Source organism: Linepithema humile, chromosome 2 (assembly GCF_040581485.1).
Source record: "Linepithema humile isolate Giens D197 chromosome 2, Lhum_UNIL_v1.0, whole genome shotgun sequence".
Taxonomy (NCBI): Eukaryota; Metazoa; Arthropoda; class Insecta; order Hymenoptera; family Formicidae; genus Linepithema; species Linepithema humile.
The window spans coordinates 28,455,246-28,477,843 of NC_090129.1; the positions used below are offsets into that span (position 1 = coordinate 28,455,246).

General features: G+C 28.2%; 3 protein-coding genes across 9 annotated transcripts; 1 reads left to right on the forward strand and 2 right to left on the reverse strand.

Moving 5' to 3' along the window:
* Nucleotides 1–2,498: 2,498 nt before the first annotated feature.
* LOC105677332 (uncharacterized) lies at nt 2,499–5,741 on the forward strand. The gene is made up of 5 exons (XM_012375892.2): nt 2,499–2,660; nt 2,965–3,070; nt 4,243–4,362; nt 5,089–5,214; nt 5,307–5,741. Exons 2-5 carry the CDS (start codon nt 2,998–3,000, stop codon nt 5,606–5,608), a joined length of 621 nt encoding a protein of 206 aa, XP_012231315.2. The 5' UTR covers nt 2,499–2,660; nt 2,965–2,997; the 3' UTR covers nt 5,609–5,741.
* A 4,488-nt stretch (nt 5,742–10,229) lies between these two features.
* Nucleotides 10,230–13,158, reverse strand: LOC136998108 (uncharacterized). Of its 5 annotated transcripts, XM_067350245.1 has the most exons (8): nt 12,804–13,157; nt 12,044–12,138; nt 11,836–11,947; nt 11,620–11,770; nt 11,389–11,546; nt 10,818–10,931; nt 10,597–10,750; nt 10,230–10,515 (listed from the first exon to the last, which is right to left on the reverse strand). In XM_067350245.1, the coding sequence occupies exons 1-8, from the start codon at nt 12,986–12,988 to the stop codon at nt 10,339–10,341; spliced, it is 1,146 nt and encodes a 381-aa protein (XP_067206346.1). In that variant the 5' UTR covers nt 12,989–13,157; the 3' UTR covers nt 10,230–10,338. The 5 variants fall into 5 exon arrangements, with proteins under 5 accessions (XP_067206346.1, XP_067206348.1, XP_067206344.1 ...); XM_067350247.1 differs by having other exon boundaries at nt 10,230–10,396; nt 10,597–10,687; nt 11,836–12,138; nt 12,804–13,158; XM_067350243.1 differs by having other exon boundaries at nt 10,597–10,687; nt 11,836–12,138; nt 12,804–13,158.
* A 6,282-nt stretch (nt 13,159–19,440) lies between these two features.
* On the reverse strand, nt 19,441–22,495 carry LOC105677328 (uncharacterized). Of its 3 annotated transcripts, none has more exons than XM_067350239.1 (7): nt 22,006–22,471; nt 21,044–21,346; nt 20,825–20,978; nt 20,594–20,751; nt 20,023–20,145; nt 19,802–19,955; nt 19,441–19,720 (listed from the first exon to the last, which is right to left on the reverse strand). In XM_067350239.1, exons 1-7 carry the CDS (start codon nt 22,188–22,190, stop codon nt 19,544–19,546), a joined length of 1,254 nt encoding a protein of 417 aa, XP_067206340.1. In that variant the 5' UTR covers nt 22,191–22,471; the 3' UTR covers nt 19,441–19,543. The 3 variants fall into 3 exon arrangements, with proteins under 3 accessions (XP_067206340.1, XP_067206341.1, XP_067206342.1); XM_067350240.1 differs by having other exon boundaries at nt 20,023–20,136; nt 22,006–22,465; XM_067350241.1 differs by lacking the exons at nt 19,441–19,720; nt 19,802–19,955; nt 20,023–20,145 and adding an exon at nt 20,152–20,452 and having other exon boundaries at nt 22,006–22,495.
* Nucleotides 22,496–22,598: the final 103 nt, after the last annotated feature.

Sequence of the window (22,598 nt, forward strand, 5' to 3'; positions counted from 1 at the left end):
TTGTCTTTGTAGCATATTCGTCATTGTGACATTAAGAAGCTATGTAAAGAATTGTTTTGTGAGATCAATTATAGCACTGGTCAATTCAAAATCAGAAAGACAACCACAGTTGTGTTAAGTTACATTAAAATCATATTTTGTAATTACACGATTTTATTTCATTTTGTACAAATAATGAATAACATATCTAAATATTCTGTACAAATATCTGTAAGATAAAAAGAAATGTCAAAGAAATGAAATTTTTGACAGCTTGCGTTTTATGTATCATATAATTTTTTTCTTTATAATATTTTCAACAAAATCTTAATTGCGTAAACAATATTTATGTTAATATGTATTAGCAAATTTATTTTTCAAATATTAATACTGACAACAGGGAAGCGATAGTCAATTTCGCTTTTATCACTGTACGTTGTACACACCTGAGCGCGCAAATTTCAGGCTATCTTATTCGCTAACTTTAAATGCTTTTAATTCAAAAACCATTACACCCTGAGTATTTTGGTATTAAGATTTTTTGTACAGATTTATCTCAGAAATATACCCCTAAGCGTTGTTACGGTCTTTACGGGACATCCTGTATATATACTAATAACTAAATATAAAAATTTAATATTAATTAATCTTTTGAATAAAAAAAAAACAAATGTAGTTTTTCCAAAAAATTTATTATATAGCAAAATCGTAGCTGTATAAAACATTGCAAAAATTTCTTTTTTATAGTTTGTAAAGACTTATGTAAAATTTTTTTTAATTGCTTAATATATTACTTTTAAGAAATGATAAATACATTTTATTTACTTTTAAAATAAATATATCAATTAGCATAATTTTCAGATTAATGACAGCTTCGATTTGATAATCTTACGAACGCGTAATGGAATATTGTTTCCTCATGCATGTGTCATTAAGACATGTCGCTGAGAACAATTAATTAGTTTAGAATCGTATATAGGTCGAACATCCCGTAAAGAAGTTTATTTTGTAAGATATTACCGATTCAAACAGGCACATGTTTTTTCAATTATGAAATTATTTTTTTGAACTAAATTTGCGAATTGTTCAGCTATTATTTAAGATAGTTATCTCGTGACAATACGATCTAAAAGTTAAGTCTTTCATTAAAAAAAAAACTCAAATAATAAAGTTTAAATATATCATTATCCATTATTTAATTATAAAAACAATTTATTAAAAGGATCAATGAAAAGTTTAATGATACATTAAAAATAGTTAATAAATTAATTTTTTACGCTTGCTAGAGTAGACATTTGGTTAAGTTTGTCAATACTACGCACCTACACATGTAAGACTTAAATATCGTGACATCTTCGAGTTTTTTATAATCAAAAAATATCAAAAATCATATACTTCTTACGATTATATTATTCAATCTAAACGGTGAATAATGCTGTATTTTGTAATGTTCATACATCTGTTTTTCGCATGCTCAATACTTTTTATTAAAGTTTTAAATAAAATTTTGAAGATAAAATTAAAAATATGACTTCAACCTTAGTATGGTGTATGCAACGCGTGTTAAAAGTACTAATTACAACTGTAATTATCTCCGCTTCTAAACGGATAATTTTTTTTTAATGCAGAATTAATTAGATATTACTTCAATTGATATAATGAAAATTTGGATCAATTTCTAGGAAATTCACTTTAGACAACTACCTTAAAAAATTTTTATTTTTTGCTTTGCCTGCGTATATATGTTTAATACATAGCTCGCGATTGCATATTGGTAACTTTATATAATTATTACACAGAGTTATCCTTACAGCCATACTTAAACGTTTGCGGAATTTCGGACCTTCTGCTTGGCTATTCTTTGTCGCCGTTAACCGCAGCAATAAGAGTTCACAAAAAATATGAGTTTCCTTAACGTGAAACGTTTTGTAATTAATTTATTGTAGGCTTTTCATATAATTCATTTCTACATTTAATTCATGAATACACGCTTTCTCAGGGCTCAGCAGATAGAACATTATCGTACATTTATCTTGCCAATCTTAACAAAAATCTTTTAAGCGTTTTAAAAATTCCGTAGTCGTAAAATATTATTTTAGTTTTCTCTTTAAGTAATAAAAATATCGAAGTTGTTTTAATAAGTTTGCCATATGGTTGGAAAGTTTATAATCAGGAGTTCAGTAGCGTTACAAATTTTTGTCCTAGGTTTTCACGCACACAATCGTGAGGCCATGTTCATGTGTAGCGCAGAGCGCTTTACACTGCACATAAATGTGGTCCTTTGAATGTGCAGAGCACAAATGAAAAGATAAAGCTATCAGTCTAATGATTTCTTGGTTTAGAATCGTATATAGGTCAAACATCCCGTAAAGAAGTTTATTTTGTAAGATATTACCGATTTCGACCAACAGACGGCGCCAGTTACTGGCTGCCTGAAAATATGATAGAGTCGACTAAGACCGATTCTGCGCGAGAGCGATCCCGCGTAATCAACCCGGATATTTAGACATCTCTCGAACATGCGAGAACGTTCGCCAAAAGCTCGTTTCTCAAACGAACAAACCGAATAGACACTGTCTAACGAGCTGTGGAGCCGAATAGACGTGCAACCAAAAAGACAGTCAGTATCGAATCGTGGGGGAGTCGCCGAGGGTATATCTTAAGCGAATTCTGTATTAATTGTAAGTATAAACCTGAGACGTATTTAAACAAAGTTATATTTTTTTAAATAGTATTACTACTAATTGCTTTTAACACGTCATTTCTGATCGATAATCTCGAGTCGGGAGTAATTATCGTTTATTCTACCGTTGGTACGGAAGGTTGAGCCGAGGACGTAACGGCCTCTTTCAAAAAGTAGTCGAGCCGTTTGTTCTTTTACATAAAATTTTATTCTGTCGAGTCGTTTAAATTAAATTGCAAACAAAGAACGGTCTTACAATTTTAAGTCAAAATTATGATACCGAAGGCTCTACTTCCTTGCAGAGATGAAGATTCGTCCGTCATTTAAAACGCCCAATGTATTCAAGAAATCATGAAGTGGTTTTGTTCCTCATGACAATTACCATTTGGCAATGCATACAAGTAACAGGTAAACTTAACATAAATCAAAATTTATTTTTCTTTTACTGTTATTGCTAATGATCAGTTTTTTATACAATAATAGAAATCAAACGAATGCGTTGAATCAATAATAATTATATCACTTGTCGCATCGATATACTAAAGCAATTTATAGTTTGTGTTGGTATTTATACATTATTTGCCGAAATAAAAATTTATATAGCTATTAATTATAATAATTAATTAATGCAACAAAAGTTACATCAAAGGAGACTTCAAACGGTGTTACGGCAGAGCAGAAATATTATTATGTCAAATAATGTGTTTATTTAAATGAATGAATATTATGAATCATATACTCATAACTCCATAGAACTTTGCATTTTTGATATACCTTAGATGAACAGATTGCGATCAATAGATAAATGATCAATTGCGCATAAAAATTTAATTTGTTTCCTTAATTTATGTGATCGCGTTGATAAATTAAAATAGTAATGTCTTCACGACTAATGTTTCTCGAGAGATATTATAAAAAAATACTTCTAGTTATTTGCATGTGTCAGTCCGATGTGTCATTCTTGTATTAAAAATGTGAATAATATTTTTACTATACAAAATATGCATTCATGAAATCTGCAAATTAAAATTCCATCGATCTGAAAAAAAAAAAATTCAAAATTTTAGTATATTTACAATAGACAAATGATATTTATTTATTTTCAACTTTAATATAACTTTATTAATTAATACTGAGTAAATTAATAAATTTAGTACAAATAATTAGTTGAGCTCTTTCTTCAAATAACAGCTTCCTTATTTTAATATTACATTAATATTAAACTATTAAATTAAACTGCCACATTTAATTAACTATGAGCATCTTCTTATTTTAATTAAGTATGAGTTATTTTTTTAATTAACTATGAGCTTTTATATTGTACAAACTAAATCGTTTATTTAACAAAACATTAAGTGCTATTATAATGCACTATAATCCTTACAAAACATAATAATAACAACTGAGTAATATTTTTTTTCAAAGGGAGTACCTGAAGAGTAACCTCTGTATAATATTTTAGAGGTCACACTACATTTTATTAATTTTACATTATTTTTTTAAATATAAATAGAATAAATATTTTCTATATGTTATTCATTTCAAAATAAATTTAACTTAATTTAAATATATTAACGCAGGCAATTCTGTGAGTCAACGGATAAGTCGGATACCTTTATCGGCATGCTTTCCGTTTGAATATTCATTCTTATCGAACCGTGATGCACAAAAATTAAATGCTTTATCATCGATTAATACAAGTAGGTTCTTAAAATGCCAATAAAATATAAAATATTTTTAATTATACTTTAATTATTTGTGTGTCAGTCCGATGTGCCTTTCTTAAATTTAAAAATGAATAATATTTCTACTACATAATATATGCATGAAAGACACGCAGATATACATGAAATCTTTAAGTTAAAGTTCCGAGGATCTTCAAAAAAAGAAAATGTAAAATTTTAATATATCTACAATTGACAAATGATATTTATTTGTTTTTAACTTTATTATAACTTTATTAATTTGTACTGAATAAATTAATAAAATTAACACGAATAATTAGTTTAGTTCTTCTGGATGAGCTCTTCCTTTAAATGACAGCTTTCTTATTTTAATGTCTCGTTTATATTAAACTATTAAATTAAAGTATCACATTTAACTATAAGCATCTCTTAATTTTTTTAAATTAACTATGAGTTCTTTTTTAAATAACTATGAGCTCTTATATTGTACAAACTAAATCGTTAACGTAAGAAAACATTAAGTGCTACTATAATGCATCCTTACAAAACATAATAGTAACAACTGTGTAATATTTTTCTCGCAAAGGGAGTACCTGAGGAGTAACCTCTGTATAATATTTCAAAGGTCACACTACGTTTCATTAATTTCACATTATGTTTTTAAATATAAATAAATTAAAAATTTTTTATATGTTATTTATTTAAAAATAAATTTAACTTAATTTAAACATATTAACGCAGACAATTTGATGAGTCAACGGAAATCTCGGTCACCGATAAATCTATTGTTTCTAATTGAATATCCGTCTTCGCGGTACCGTGATGAAGTACCAAAAGAAGTATATCCATTTTTACCGTTTTATAGAGGTAGGTTCTTAAAGTGCATAAACATTGCCAATAAAGTATCTACATATTTATATAAGCAATAAATACATAATTCAGCACTTGTTTTACTCTAGGCTTCCGGGGAGCAACAAAGAAAGAACCAGAACATGCAACTAAAGGTAAATGTAACGACAAAGAAAGAAAACCTACGAGCCACATACGAAAAAGGGAAAACGATACTGATATAATGGATGTAAAAAGAGAAGACTATCATGTAAATGATGAAGTATGGAAAAATTATGTGAACCGTGTAAAAGAATCGCAAGCATATTTGAAAGGAAAAAAAAGAGTGTATAGGAAATTAGAAGATAATAACGTAACAAGTCCAGCTGAATTATTGGTTCGCATATTGGCTGCCGCGGAAATAGTGGGGTAAGGGATTAGATTCTTTATCTGTTATTTAATCTCTAGCAGTAATTAATTATCTTAATTGTTTATACACCTTAAAAATTGTATCGTACATTTGATGTGTTTTTGGAGAAAAAAATAAATTTTTATTTAAACAGTAAGCCAGAACTAAGTAGTTTTTTCACCCTACATCTGTAATAGCATATATATTGTATAAATGCATTAGTAAAATAATGAAAATGTTGATGCTATTTGCCAACGCTTACTAACAATAAAAAAACTATTTTTAATAATCCGAAGAACAAAGTGGAAAGTCGGTTAATAATGAAAAAAACAATATTAAATATAATAAGGATATAATAAAGCATACGATAAGAAGATAAAGGATCTCGTGAAATATATTATAAGAAATGCTTGTTCCTACTGTCCATTTGGATGCAAAACATTTTGCCAATTTGAGTCGGATTATAACTTATTTCAAACAGAATTACATATTAGACAGTTAATTCTAAATAGATAATTATTTAAAAAATAATAATTAAGAAGCTCGTTTTATATGTTATTTGCAGTCAAAAAAACATTATAAAAGTATTTCTCTGAACTAAATTTGCGAATTGTTCAGCTATTATTTAAGGTAGTTGTCTCGTGACAATACAATCTAAAAGTTAAGTCTTTCATAAAAAAAAACTCAAATAATAAAGTTTAGATATATCATTATCCATTATTTGATTTATACGAACAATTTATTACTAAAAAGGATCAATCAAAAGATTAATAATAATTTAAAAATCGTTAATAAATAAGTTTCTTACGCTTGCTAGAGTAGACTTTTAGTTGGGTTTATCCATACTACGTACCTACACATGTAAGACTAAAATACAGTAATTTACATATACGAATTTTTTATACCTTGAAATATATCAAAAATTATATACCTCTTACAAATATATTATTAAAATTAAACAGTAAAAATATGCTGCTTTTTGTAATATTTGTATGTTTGTTTTCTGCATACTCATATTATTTTTTATTAAAATCTTAAATGTAGTTTTTAAAATAAAATTAAAAATATATCAACCATAGTATGGTATACGCAACATGTGTTAAAAGTACTAATAACGACTGTAATTATCTCCGCTTCTTAACGGTAAATTTTTAAATAATACATGGTGATTCCATATTGATAATTCCAAATAATTATTACACAGTGTTGTCCCCTCAGACTTACCTACACATTTTCGGAATTTCAAATCCTCTGCTTGACGATTCTTTCTCGCAGATATTCGCAGCAACGACAGTTCACAAAAAATGCGAGTCTCCTTACGTGAAACGTTTTATAACTAATTTATTGTATGTTTGTCAGTATTATACATATAATTCACGAGTAATACACTTATTCAGATCTCATCAAGCGCCGTGAAACAGGGGGGGAGGGTAGTGGGGGCGACCGCTCACCCAGAGATAATTCGGGGGGTGTAGCCCCCACCCAAAAATTTCTCTGTTTTCTTCAGATATTTTATAATCAAAAATATTCAGTATCAAATATTTACATCAAAAATGGAAAAATGGTTTTTTTTTTTTTTTTTTTTTTTTTTTTTTTTTTTTTTATTATTTATTCGTTCAATTGAAGTACACTACACAATGAAAGAAATAAAGTGTATTAAGTTAATTAGAACAAAACATCTATGCATATTTTTCGTACATATATACCATCCACTGAACATTTATACTACCCACCCTATTATATGATGTTTGAATGAAGTTACATACATATACATATACATATTATAAATGTATTATGTCCCTCTTTATAAATTTTGCCTCCTCAGATGAAAAATACTTCCGCAGCGCCTGGATCTCAGAACATGTATCTTGCCTGTTTAAAACATTTAAATGTATAAACAGACATAAATACATTATTTAGGATAAAAATATATTGGTTTATTTCGAAAAATTGTAATAATTTTTATAATAAAATTGAAAACAATTTTTATATGTTTAAAGTTATCTTTGTTCAATAATATATGTACCGTTGTTTTCGACAACTTTTGGCCATCTTTAACATTTTGTGCATTCATTACTAAATAAAGATATATAAACATATAAAAATTGTTATCAATTCTGTTATAAAATAATTCTACAAACTCTCTGAATAATTCAATATATCTTGCTCTGATCTGTCAATCATGAAATAAATTAATTATATCTGATATAAATATATAATATATATCTGATTCGTAACAAGCAAATGGTTACTTTTTTTATCCAACACCTCTTTTAATATTTCGTAAAATTTTTTGCATACACTGTTGAGCTGTAATAAAGTATATACCCCAAGCAACAATAGTGACTGTTTGTTGACTGTGAGTCGACTTTTTCCAGTCAACTATCTGCCGACTGTCACAGTCGACTTGATGCTAACTGCTGCAGTCCTGCAATCTATAACCTATATACTCCTCACTCTTGATGCCATTATTCTTAATTCTTATTCGATTCCGATGGGTGTGAATTTCGTGTGTTTCCGAGTAAATCTCCATGCCGGCTATCAGTCAACTTGAAGTCAGCTTTTAATCAATTTTATGTCGGCTGTAATTATTACTGAATTTTCATTGAATATATTGACATCCCAGCTAAAACACAAAGTGTCAAAAACACCAAATGGTCAACTAATTAAATAAAAAAATAATTATTTTACTATTTGGTAACGTTTACATTTAGTGTTTTAGCTGAGATGTCAATATATTCAATGAAAAATCAATAATAATTACAATTAAGACGTAAAATTGACTAAAAGCCGACTTGAAGTCGACTGAGAGTCGGCAGTTAAAGTTGACTGGCAATCGGCAAGTAAGTCGACTGAAAGTCGCCGAGAAACAGTAGACTAAGAGCCGACTACACTGGCTGTCTGAAAGCCGGCAATTATCGGGACATTTGCCGACTATTAGTCGACTATAAGTCGGCAATAAGTCAAAACTTACAATCGACTGTAAGCTTTTTCTGCCGGCTTATAGTCGACTAACAGTCGACTCGATGTTGCTTGAATACATCACATAAATTGAAAATTATTAGCAATATTTCGTCCGTCTAGGAGATAAAATGTCTAGGAAAAACATATACTGAATGCACATCACTGAACGCAACACTAAAACATAGAATCACAGTTTCTAAAACGGTACACTGGCATGATCACAGACATTTATACTGTAGACTGCTAATACCAGACTCGCGCCATATGTATATGTAACAACAAACTCTACGTATTAAATTCTCGCGCATGTGGGAATGATGATAGACAGCAGTCACCTTCTAATTGGTTGATGATTTTAAATGTTATAATTATAATATAATTCGAATCAGAAGATTAAACAAATATAATTTATTTTTATTATAATAAATAAATAAGTAAATATATACATACATCTATGTATATATATATATATATATATATATATATATATATATATATACCATATATATACTTATACCATTAAAAAATTAAAAATTAAAAATGTAAAAATACAACTTTTAAAGTACAAACTGAAATATATAAAATAATTACTGAATTGTATTTATTTAGCAATGTTTACGCAATTATTAAGTAATGATGCGAATCTATAGATTATTTGGAGAATATTTAACATCGTTACATATCTTTTTAATGTTAAGTACGGTCTGACAATTTTTGATTATACTAATTTTTTGATAGACTTTACCTCACGGTTATCCAAAATAAATATCAGAAATCCTTATTCGATGGTTGAAATAACGAGTAAAATTACTTCTTGATAATAAGAATTTAAACTGTAAGTGATCATTATCAACAAATTACTGATATATATATTGATGCAACAGTAACTGATATTTATTGATGTTTGTTTCTAAAGTCTATCAGAAAGTTGAGGTAATAACCCGCCCTAAAATTTTAATCGCGTTTTTCTCAAAATTTAGTTTATGAAACTAATGTGCAACATATTCCAGTCAGTTTTGGTCTAATTAATTTATAATTCTTATCAAATTATTTTTAACAGTATGTTTTATTGTTATACGTACAGTCTTTATTTTATAACAATTTGTTCTTTAAAAAATTTTTTCTGCGAACATGCGTAATTTTTATAATTTTTAAATTTTTTAAAATTTGTACGTACGACCATAACTCCCCTCAAAAAATGATATAATATGCTCAGATGTAAATACAATATATATAATTAATTATGAAAAGATCTGATAACAAGTAATATTTTATATGATCATATAAAATTACATATATTATGAGATCTTTTCATAACTAATTATATATATTTATATCTGACCAATTATACAATTTTTTTTTGGGTTTAATATTACTTCTTATCTTATACGCGAGAATAACGCGCATAGCACGTCAATTGTTATTTGTTCCATATGTAGGAATAACGAGCGTAACACGTAGTCTATATAAAAATTTTTTTAAACAAACAAATTTGTTGTTTTTATTTAAAATTATTTTTATAAATACTTAGACGTTGTTTATTTTGGACGGGTTGGATATGCTTGCCTTTGAATTAATTGCAAACGCAAAAGATTAAAAATATTCTTTTTGTTTCGGACAAATAAATTTTGCACACGCTAATGTTATATTTTGAGAAATATGGATTTTTGAAGTAGACATATTACACACAAAGATATAGCATTTATTTTCTGTTTCATGACATTAAGTATAAAATTTATGTAAACAATCAAAGCATAGTAGTAGAAAAATTGTTAATCAAGTTTTTTTATTTAAATAAAATTGCTAAAATACTCTTTCCTTTGAGCGCTGTTAAAAGTGACTCGATCCCTAAAATTAAGTTGAATCACATCTCGTAGTTCTGTAGTAGCATACATATGGGTGCTATCAAATTGCACAGAAAGGATAGGGTTGGAACGGAAAAGATTAAAAAAAGATATTTGATACGTCTGAAAATTTTTAAGACAGTTAACAATAGGGTATTAATAAAGGTCATTACAAGACACATAAAATTTAAAAGTTATACAAACCTGAATGCAATTATTGAATCTTTGATCCCATAGAAGTACTGAACCAATATTAGTCCCTGTCATAATAGTATACAAATAATCTGAAGAGAAACTATGTAAATTAGGATTATTATTTAAGACAAAAGCATCCCATGTACGTACTAATTTGAGTGTTCTAAAATCACAGTAGCAAATATAATTAAATTGAATGGCCAATTAATGTCAACAATAAGATCCATTACCTTGTATCCATTTTTTGAATCTGACGTTCATACAGCATGAGAATAGTGTGAGGATCTTCCCAAAGTAGTTGTGAACAAGTATTATCATTTATACGTTCATCCATTACCAGACAACTAAAATACCATCACATTAGTTCATTTCATATTATTCCAAATATACGTGAAAACCTAGAAGACTAGAGAAAGAAGACCAAACTCCTCTCTTGTCATTAAACTATATAATATACTGGAGTGAGCCTTTCCTGTAAGAATTAATATGTAGTTTGCGGCCAAAGGAATGCAATAGAGGACTATCTGTTTTCCTTCCACATGTACTACTGTTATGGGTGGGCGATATAAAAACGAAGAAAAACGACAGAGACAGAACTTCCCGTCTAATATAGTTTTCTCTTTTCCACAGTGGGCCAAAACCGCTTCTTTAAGGTTCACACCAGAATGTTATATAGCTCATTAAGTTATAATTACAAATTATAATTATTAAATCGGATCATATAATAGCGTCTGTATAACCATAGTCAACGTTTAATTAAATATTTGTAGATATCGATTAATTAATTGACACATAACTTACTTTGCACCAATATCATAAATTAGAAACGATTCTTCGGTACTAGCAGCAACTTTTGTTTCTGTAGAGTCTAATGAAATTGACTGAATCAATTTCTTGCCTTTATAAATTGGTTCGTTTTCTTCCGCAGAATCATCATCTTCAAATGTATTTTTCTGTATCTAAACAAAAACGGACTTTTTACATTTCACATTCTACATTAACATAGCATAATTCCAAATTTCTTAATCTTACCTTTATTAAATTTGAAGAACTTGATATAATATGTTGCGTTGTTGCTTCTATGTTCGAAACGTATTCACCATATACATTGAAATGTGTTTTTAATTGTTCAAGATTAATGTTCTTTCGTGATCCAACTCTCCAATGTTTAATACTACCATCTCTGCAAGAATTTTTGTAAAAAAAATAGAAATAAGCATTAAACGAAATTTAAAAATAAATATTTACTCGTGGCCGCTTATAATTATGTCATTGCAATAAGCAATGCTTGAAAATTGACAGTCACAGGTTCCATATTTTATGGTGTTCGTAATGTTACCGTTCTTTGCACGTTTAACAGCTGAAAGAATATCATAGTCATAAAGCCAAATAAAATTTTTAGTCATTTTTAGACATTTTTTGTTTATTCTTATGTCTCTTGTAGTTTTTCTGAAACCTAATTTATTCATGCCATATTTAAGAGGTGTTCCACATTTCCAGTTGTAATGCGTAATAAATTTATATTTATACGAAGATAATTCTGGTTTACATCTGTAAAAAAAAATAAGACGTACGTTCTTCAATGCGATTTTATATAAAATCGTGAATATTTTACGTACTGATAATATGTAAATATTAAAATGTATTTGAAAAAGACATGCTTAAAAAATTAAATCAAGTTTTGCACATTTAAAAATATGACAAAAAACTATGACTTAACGTTAATATATATGTAAAAGATTTATCAACGTATATTGTACTTTATTTGAAAGAAAAATATTTTTTTATTTGAGAATTTTTTTCTATTAATAATTGCTTTGATGGAGCCTAAGAGTGTGATTTTATCGATTTACTTGTGCAAAAGTATAGAAAAGATTATAACGTTGACAGATTTAATGTGAAATTTTTGATAGCTATTCATTGAAAAATGAAAGAGGGGACACATTAGCGCTGATGTTCGTCTATGAGAGAATGGAGATGTGATGTAAATAAATCGCGGTAGAGAGAGATAGAAAATCTATAGAAAATACATATACTGGCAAAAGTCGTTACTAGCAGAAATATAATATTGAGAATCATCTACGAACATGTGATTTTAAGACAGAGCAGGAACAATAATATAAAGTGAAAATTGTAAAAAATCTGTTCGACGAATTACAAAGAAAATTCAAAAATAAATTGAAATACAAATAAAAATTTAGCAATGTTTAACTTACCGGTCACGAAATTTTTTTGACATCTGATTCGTAACAAGCAAATGGTTACTTTTTTTATTTAAGACGTAGCTTGATATTATATCAAATTTTTTGCATACTCTTCTGAGTTGTAGTACAGTATATACATCACATAAATTGAAAATTATTTCCAATAGTTCTTTCGGTAAAATGTCTAGGGAAGACATATTTGTCTTTTTAATTGGCCGTTATCACACGAGAATATGAACACTACAGTAGTACAATCGGTATGCGCACTGAACGCTACACTAGAACCTAGAATCAGAGTTGCTAAGACGATACACCGGGGCGATACACCTGATCACTGACATACTGTAGGCTGCTAATACCAGACTCGCGTCAAATATATATATAACAACAAACTCTGCGTATTAAATTCTCGCGCATGTGAGAACGCTGATGGACAGCTGGTCACCTTTTAATTGGTTGATGAATTTAAATGTTATAAATATAATATAATTCAAATTAGAAGATAAAAAAATATAATAATTATGGAGTAAGGAGGATCGAAGGCCAAAGCAGGATCTCAATTGCCAGAAATTTTTCTTCTTTAATCAATAATGATAATGATAAACGTTTTCATCGAAATTTCGACCATCTTCAGTATACAGAGTCTAATATGTTGTGCTAGTTTTCATTTAGTGAGAGTTAATTGTCTTTGTAGCATATTCGTCATTGTGACATTAGGAGGCTGTGTAAAGAATTGTTTTGTGAGATCAATCATAGCACTGATCAATTCAAAATCAAAAAGACAACCACAGTTGTGTTACGTTACATTAAAATCATATTTTGTAATTACACAATTTTATTTTCTGAAACATCTGAATCAAAGTTTGATATTGTATCTGTAAATCTAAAAATCTGCAAAACATTTAAGCATTATACTGAGAGCAAATCAAAAATAAAAAATCTGTTTTGATTCTTTTTTTGAAAAATTATATTTATGTGATTTATATTGAAAAATATTATCACCGGATATAAAAAACGGAGATTGAGAGACTAAAACTTTCGTTTTATTTTACTTAAAAGATAAAAGTTTATTTATATAACATATTTTTATTTTTATAAAATATTTATCACAGATATGGTGGAACCAATAAAGATTTTATATAAAAATTCTAATTTTTATTAATTAAATTAATAATTCTTGATATCAGGTTTACTTTTACGAGTATTAATTAATATGGCAATTATCATAAATTTTTATTTATGTATATATTACATCACTTGACTTCATTTCCGCATAAAGTAGGCGAAGGCATTGCAGAGGTATCTCACGATTTTTTAAATTTATTACTAAGAAAAGATAATACTAAAATCGAGACCGTCTTGTCAATCGGGTTTCTCTCTTGTAAAATTTTTTGCTTCTTTGTTTGCACTTTTAAACTGTTTTTTTTTTTTGTAATATGTATTATGTGTGTACAATGTGTACAAATATGTGTGTGAGCTCAGATCCATAGGTTCAAATGACTTAGCAGTTCAATTATCTTTGCAGGATCAAAATCAAGATTCGATCTTGTGCTCATTGCGACATTTTTGAAATTATTGACAACATAATTCACGTGAATCTATTTTATCAACGATAAAATACTATTTGTTTAACAATATCATTGGATGGTATGCAAGTTTAAATAATAATAATGCACATACGCCAATATACTAGTGTATATAATATAGTATATAATATAGTGTTACGTCCTACGTCCTGTACGGACCTTTCCTTTGCACAAGTTTCTCACGACCAGTCGGGAAAGTTCAAAGAAGCGTTCCGAGAATATTATTTTAATGATTTAAGATCCCGAATGTACTATAATAATCTTTTAGGCCTTCAATCGAAAATTTGTCGAGATAAGACACTCGACCGCGATAGTAGACTTTGAATTTTCGCCGACAGAAAAGCCGACGGAACGATAAACATGTCATTCGAGCAATCTATCTATTAATCTTCAAACAACCTTTTTTATCTTATTTTTATTAACAACCTCTTGGAAGGAATGTCTCCCTTCCAAAATCCAAAATTTCGAGTATAAAAGAAAGACACCTATCCGTGAAGCAGGTAGTTAATATAGTTCTCTCAACATCTCTGAATCTAACTCAATTATTATCGAATCTTAGTTCATACTTTAATATATTAGAAAAACCGATTGTATCTCAAAGTGCTTGTATATCAATAATTATAGTAAACGTGTTTGTTAAACAATATTTCGATTAAAACCATTTCTCACACATTCAACCTACCCCTGCCTCATTCCTAATTGTTTCTTCAGATCAGCACTCAGTATCGATATTTTCGGTGCGGACCACCGCACGTGGTTTCGATTTCTGTATCCCCGCGTATCGTGGTGCGGCCCACCGCACGCTTTACGCCTAAAATTTCTGGACTAACATAAAATTCCTTTCTTATCCCTAAATCCAAAACTCGTCGCGGAGGAGTGAAGTACCGCGCGCGGCAATTGCTTCTCCAACATATTAAACCAACCTCCAAGCAATATTCGTTATACATTGGTGTGAATACGGACCACTGAACGACCCAAGAAAATCCAGATATATTTCCAAGACATCCAAGTAGTAAGTCAAAACCTTCACAATTAAATAATTATTAGTTGTAAGACCTCTCACCTTCCTCTTCTACCCTCTACCTCCCCCCCCTTTCCTTTAAAAATCACACGAGGTTCCATCCTTGGTAAAAGGAATTAAGTCTCTTGACCAGAAAACGGAACCACGAACGATTGGTTGAGGTCTCTAACAGAGTAAAATCGATCTTTACGATCGTTGACCTGTTCTCAGCCAAAGAAAATCGTTTGGCTAGCGCGGTCGCCTCTCCTCATACCGACCAGCGAGCAAACACCATAAAATACTTTTATGGTTGCGTCCGCCCGTATGCCTGACCCTATCCTTTTCACTCCAGGTTAGGACGTAACAATAGTATCATAATGAACATATATATATACTAATAACTAATTATAAAAGTTTAATATTAATTAATCTTTTCAATAAAAAAAAACAAATGTTGTTTTTCCATAAAATTTATTATATAGCAAAAACGTAGCTGTATAAAGCATTGCAAAAATTTCTTTTTTATAGTTTGTAAAGACTTATGTAAAATTTTTTTCAATTGCTTAATATATTACTTTTAAAAAATAATAAATACATTTTATTTACTTTTAAAATAAATATATTAATTAGAATAATTTTCAGATTTTCAGTGACAGCTTCGATTTGTTAAACTTACGAACGCGTAATGGAATATTGTTTCCTCAGCATGTGTCATTAAGACATGTCGCTGAGAACAATTAATTAGTTTAGAATCGTATATAAGTCGAACATCCCGTAAAGAAGTTTATTTTGTAAGATATTACCGATTCAAACAAGCACATGTTTTTCCAATTATGAAATTATTATTATGAGTTTTTTTTAATTAACTATGAGCTCTTATATTGAACATATTAAATCGATAATTTAACAAAACATTAAATGTTATTATAATGTATCCTTATAAAACATAATAGTGACAACTGTGTAATATTTCTCTTGCAAAGGGAGTACTTGAGAAGTAACCTGTGTATAATATTTCAGAGGTCATACTTTATTTCATTAATTTCGCATTATTTTTTTAACTATAAATAAGATAAAAATTTTCTATATATTATTTATATAAAAATAAATTTAACCTAATTCAAATATTAACGCAGGCAATTCTGTGAGTCAACGGAAACCTCGAACACCGATAAATCCATTGTCTCCGACTGAATCTTCGTTCTCACCATACCGTGATGCAGAAGTAGTATATCCACTATCAATCCGGGATGTATATCCGTTTTATGAAGGTAGATTCTTAAAGTGCATAAACATTGCCAATAAATTATCTATCTATTTATATAAGCAATAAATACACAATTCAATACTTGTTTTATTTTAGGCTTTCGGAGAGCAACAAAGAAGGAACCAGAACATGCAACTAAAAATAAAAGTAACGACAAAGAAAAGAAACCTACGAGCCACATACGAAAAAGGAATATCATATTGCCTTACATGTATTATTGGCAGTATTTGTATAGAGGATAAGATTCTTTATCTGTTTTTAATCTCTAACAATAATTAATTATTTTCACGATTGTTTATACACCTTAAGATTTGTATCGTACATTTGATGTGTTTTTGGAGAAAGAAATAAGTTTTTAATCTAACAATAAGCCAAAACTAACTAGTTTTCTTACTCTATATCTGTAATAGCATATATATAAATGCATTAATAAAATAATGAAAATGCGGATGCTATTTTGCCAAAACCTACCAACAATAAGGAAACAATTTTCAATAATCCGAAGAACATAGTAGAAAAGTCGATTAATAATGAAAAAAGCAATATTAAATATAATAAAGATATAATAAAACATATGATAAAAAGATAAAAGATCTCGTCAAATACGTTATAAGGAACATTACATTACATTATTACAGAGATTCTTCGTTATTCTTGTTTTCGAAAATAATAACAAATTTCTAAAACTTCTAGTGTTTATTTCAATAATAAAATTAAAAAAATAGTTATTTTGTTTTTAAATATTTTTCTTTTTTTATATATTTGCTCATGTAAAAAAAATATATAAATAAATGTATAAACAGACATAAATACATTATTTAGGATAAAAATATATTGGTTTATTTAGAAAGATTGCAATAATTTTTATAATAAAATTGAAAACAATTTTCTTATGTTTAGAGTCATCTTTGTTCAATAATATATGCACCGTTGTTTTCGACATCTTTTGGCCATCTTTAACAACTTGTGCATTTATTACTAAATACAGATATATAAACATATAAAAATTGCTGTCAATCCTGTTACAAAAAAAATGTACAAACTTTCTGAATAATTCTATATATCTTGCTCTGATCCGTCAATCATGAAATATATTAATTATATCTGATATAAATATATAATACATACCTGATTCGCAACAAGCAAATGGTTACTTTTTTTATTTAATAATAAGACCTTTTTTGATATTTCGTAAAATTTTTTGCATACACTGTTGAGCTGTAATAAAGTATATACATCACATAAATTGAAAATTATTAGCAATACTTCGTCCGGTAAAATGCCTAGGAGAGACATATTTGTCTTTTTATTTGGACGTTATCACATGAGAATATGAACACTACAATATGACAATCGGCCTATGCTCAACACTAAACGCTATACTAAATCCTAAAACCAGAGTGTCTAGAACGGTACACCGGCCTGATCACAGACATCAATTATGTATACTAAACTGCTAACAGCCTTAAGTAAAATATATAAAAACAAACTCTGCGTATTAAATTCTCGCCTATGTGAGAACGCTGATGGACAGCAGTCATCTTTTAATTAGTTGATGAATTTAAATGTTATGAATATAATATAATTCAAGTCAAAAAATTAAAAAAATATAATTTAGTATTATTATAATAAGTATATATATTTATACTTATTTTGTAGAAAAATACAAAATTCGTAATGAAAAAATACAACTTTTAAGGTAAAAACTAAAATATATGAAATAATTACTTAATTGTATTTATTTAGCAATGTTTACACAATTATAAAGTAATGATGCAATTCTAAAGAATATTTGGAGAATATTTAACATCTTTACACATCCTTTTGATGTTCAGTACGGTCTGACAATTTTCGATTAAGGGCCGATTATATCAATTTTTTGATAGACTTTATTTCTCTGTTACCTAAAATAAATATCACTAATCCTTACTCGATGGTTGGAATAACGAGTAAAATTACTTCTTTGTAATAAGAATTTAAGCTGTAAGTAATCATTATCAACAAATTACTGATATACATATATTGATGCAAGAGTTATTGATATTTCTTGATGTTTGTTTCTAAAGTCTACCAGAAATTTGTTAATAACCTAAAATTTTAATCGCGGTTTTCACAAAATAAAGTTTACGAAATTAATGTGCAACATATTCCAGTCAGTTTTAGTCTAATTAATTAAAAATTTTTTTTAATTATTTTCAACAGTATGTTTTATTGTCATACGTACAGTCTTTATTTTATAACAATTTGTTTTTTAAAAAATTTTTTCTGCCAGCATACGTAATTTTTATAATTTTTAAATTTTTTAACTTCCGTACGTACGACTATAACGTCCCGAAAAAAAATATATAATTAATTATGAAAAGATCTGATAACAAGTAATATTTTATACGATCATATAAAATTGCATATGTTATGAGATCTTTTCATAACTAATTACATATATTTATATCTGACCAATTATAACATTTTTTCTCGGGTCCAATATTGTTTCCTATTTCTTACGCGAAAAAAACGCGCATAACACGTCATTTGTTATTTATTCCAAATGTAGGAATAACGAGGGTAACATGTAGTCTATATAAAAATTTTTTTAAACAAACAATTTTGTTGCTTTTATTTAAAATTATCTTTATAAATACTTAAACGTTGTTTATTGGACGGGTTGGACATGCTTGTTTTTGAATTAATTGCCAGCGCAAAAGATTAAAAATCTTTTTTTTGTTTCGGACAAATAGATTTTGCACACGCTAATATTATATTTTAAGAAATATGGATTTTTGAAGTAGACATATTACATACAGAGATATACCATTTATTTTCTGTTTCATGACATTAAGTATATAATTTATGTAAACAATCAAAGTATAATAGTAGAAAAATTGTTAGTCAACTTTTTTATTTAAATAAAATTTCTAAAATACTTTTTCCTTGCAGCGTGGTCAAAAATGATTTTATGTCTAAAATTAAGTTGAGTCACACTTCCTAGTTCTGTAATAGTATACATATGAGAGCTATCAAATTGCACAGAAAGTACAGGGTTGGAACGGATAGAATTAATAAGAGATATTTGATACGTCTGAAAAGTTTTAAGACAGTTAATAATAAGTTATTAATTAAGGTCATTACAAAACACATAAAATTTAAAAATTATACAAACCTTAATGCAATTATTAAATCTTTGATCCCATAGACGTACTGAACCAATATCCGTCCCTGTCATAACAGTATACAAATAATCTGAAGAGAAACTATGTAATTTAGGATTTTTTTTTGAGACAGAAGTATTCCATGTACGTACAAAGTTTGATGTTCTAAAATCACAGTAGCAAATATAATTAAATTGAATGGCCAATTAATGTCAACAATAAGATCCATTACCTTATATCCATTTTTTTAATCTGACGTTCATACAACATAAGAATAGTGTGAGGATTTTCCCAAAGTAGTTGTGAACAAGTACTATCATTTATACGTTCATCCATTACCAGACAACTAAAATACCTTCACATTAGTTTATTTCATATTATTCCAAATATACGTGAAAATCTAGAAGACTAGAGAAAGAAGACCAAACTCCTCTCTTGTCATTGAACTATATAATATACTGGAGTGAGCCTTTCCCATAAGAATTAATATGTAGTTTGCGGCCAAAGGAATGTAATAGTAGATTATCTGTTTTACTTTTTCACATATACTACCGTTATGGTGGGCGATATTAAAAACTAAGAAAAACAGCAGACAGAAATTCTCGTCTAATATAGTTTTCTCTTTTCCGCAGTGGGCCACTTCCGCTCTTTTAAGGTTCACACTAGGATGTTATATAGCTCATTAAGTTATAATTACGAATTATAATTACAAAATCAGTTCATATAATAGTGTCTGTATAACCATAGTCAACATTTAATTAAACATTTGTAGATGTCGATTAATTAATTGAAACATAACTTACTTTGCATTAATATCATAAATTAGAAACGATTCTTCGGTACTAGCAGCAACTTTTGTTTTTGTAGGGTGTAATGAAATTGACTGAATCAATTTCTTGCTTTTATAAATTGGTTCGTTTTCTTCCGCAGAATCATCATCTTCAAATGTATTTTTCTGTATCTAAACAAAAACGGACTTTTTACATTTTACATTCTACATTAACATAACATAATTTCAAATTTTTTAATCTTACCTTTATTAAATTTGAAGAACTTGATATAATATGTTGCGTTGTTACTTCTATGTTCGAAACGTATTCACCATATACATTGGAATGTGCTTTTAATTGTTGAAGATTATTAATGTTATTCCGTGATTCAATTTTCCAATGCCTAATACTACCATCTCTACAAGAATTTTTGTGAAAAGAAAAAGAAATAAACATGAAACAATTTTATAAATAAATATTTACACGTGGCCGCTTATAATTATATCATTGCAATAAGCAAAGCTTGAAAATTGACAGCTGCAGGTTCTACGCATTATGTTTTCCGTAATGTTACCGTTCTTTGCACGATTACAAACTGAAAGAACATCATTGTCATAAAACAAAATTGTATTTTTAGTCATTTTTAGGCATTTTTTGTTTATTCTCATGTCTCTCGTAGTTTCTCTGGAACCTGCGTTATAAATGGTATCTCTATGAGCTATTCCACATTTCCAGTTGTAATGCGTAATGAATTTAGAATTATACGAAGATAATAAAGATTTACATCTGCAAAAGAAAACAAAATGTACGTTCTCTAAGATGACCTTATGTAAAATCGTGAATATTTTACGTACTGATAACATGTAAATATTAAAATATATTTTAAGAAGACATGCCTAAAAAATTAAATCAAATTTTGCAAAATTAAAAATAGAACAAAACGCTATGACTTAACGTTAAAATGTATGAAAAAAATTTATCAACGTATATTGTACTTTATTAGAAAAAAAAATATTTTTGTTATCTGACAATACTTTTCTATTAATAATTGCTTTGATGGGGACTAAGAGTGTGATTTTATTGATTTATTATGCGCAAAAGTACACAGAACGTCGACGAATATAATGTGCCAATTTCTGATAGCTATTGATTGAAAATGAAAGAGAGGGCACATTAGCGCTAATGTGCGTGTATGAAAGAATGGAGATGTGATGTAAATAAACCGCGGTAGAGACAGATAGAAAAATTATAAAAAATACATATACTGGCAAAAGTCGTTACTGGTAGAAATATAATACTGAGAATCATCTACGAACATGTGATTTTCAGACAGAGCAGGAACAATAATATAAAGTGAAAATTGTAAAAAATCTGTTCGACGGATTACAAAGAAAATTCAAAAATAAATTGAAATACTTACAAGAATTAAGCTATGTTTAACTTACCGTTCACGAAATTTTTCTGACATCTGATTCGTAACAAGCAAACGGTTACTTTTTTTATTTAAGACGTAGCTTGATATTATATCAAATTTTTTGCATACTCTTCTGAGTTGTAGTACAGTATATACATCACATAAATTGAAAATTATTTCCAATAGTTCTTTCGGTAAAATGTCTAGGGAAGACATATTTGTCTTTATAATTGGACGTTATCACACGAGAATATGAACACTGCAGTAGTACAATCGGTATGCGCACTGAACGCTACACTAGAACCTAGAATTAGAGTTGCTAGGACGATAAACCGGAGCCTGATCACTGACATTTATGCTGTAGACTGCTAATACCAGACTCGCGTCATATGTATATGTAACAACAAACTCTACGTATTAAATTCTCGCGCATGTGGGAATGATGATAGACAGCAGTCACCTTTTAATTGGTTAATGATTTAAAATGTTGTAATTATAATATAATTTGAATCAGAAGATTAAACAAATATAATTTATTTTTATTATAATAAATAAATAAGTAAATATATACATACATCTATGTATATATATATATATATACACTTATACCATTAAAAAATTAAA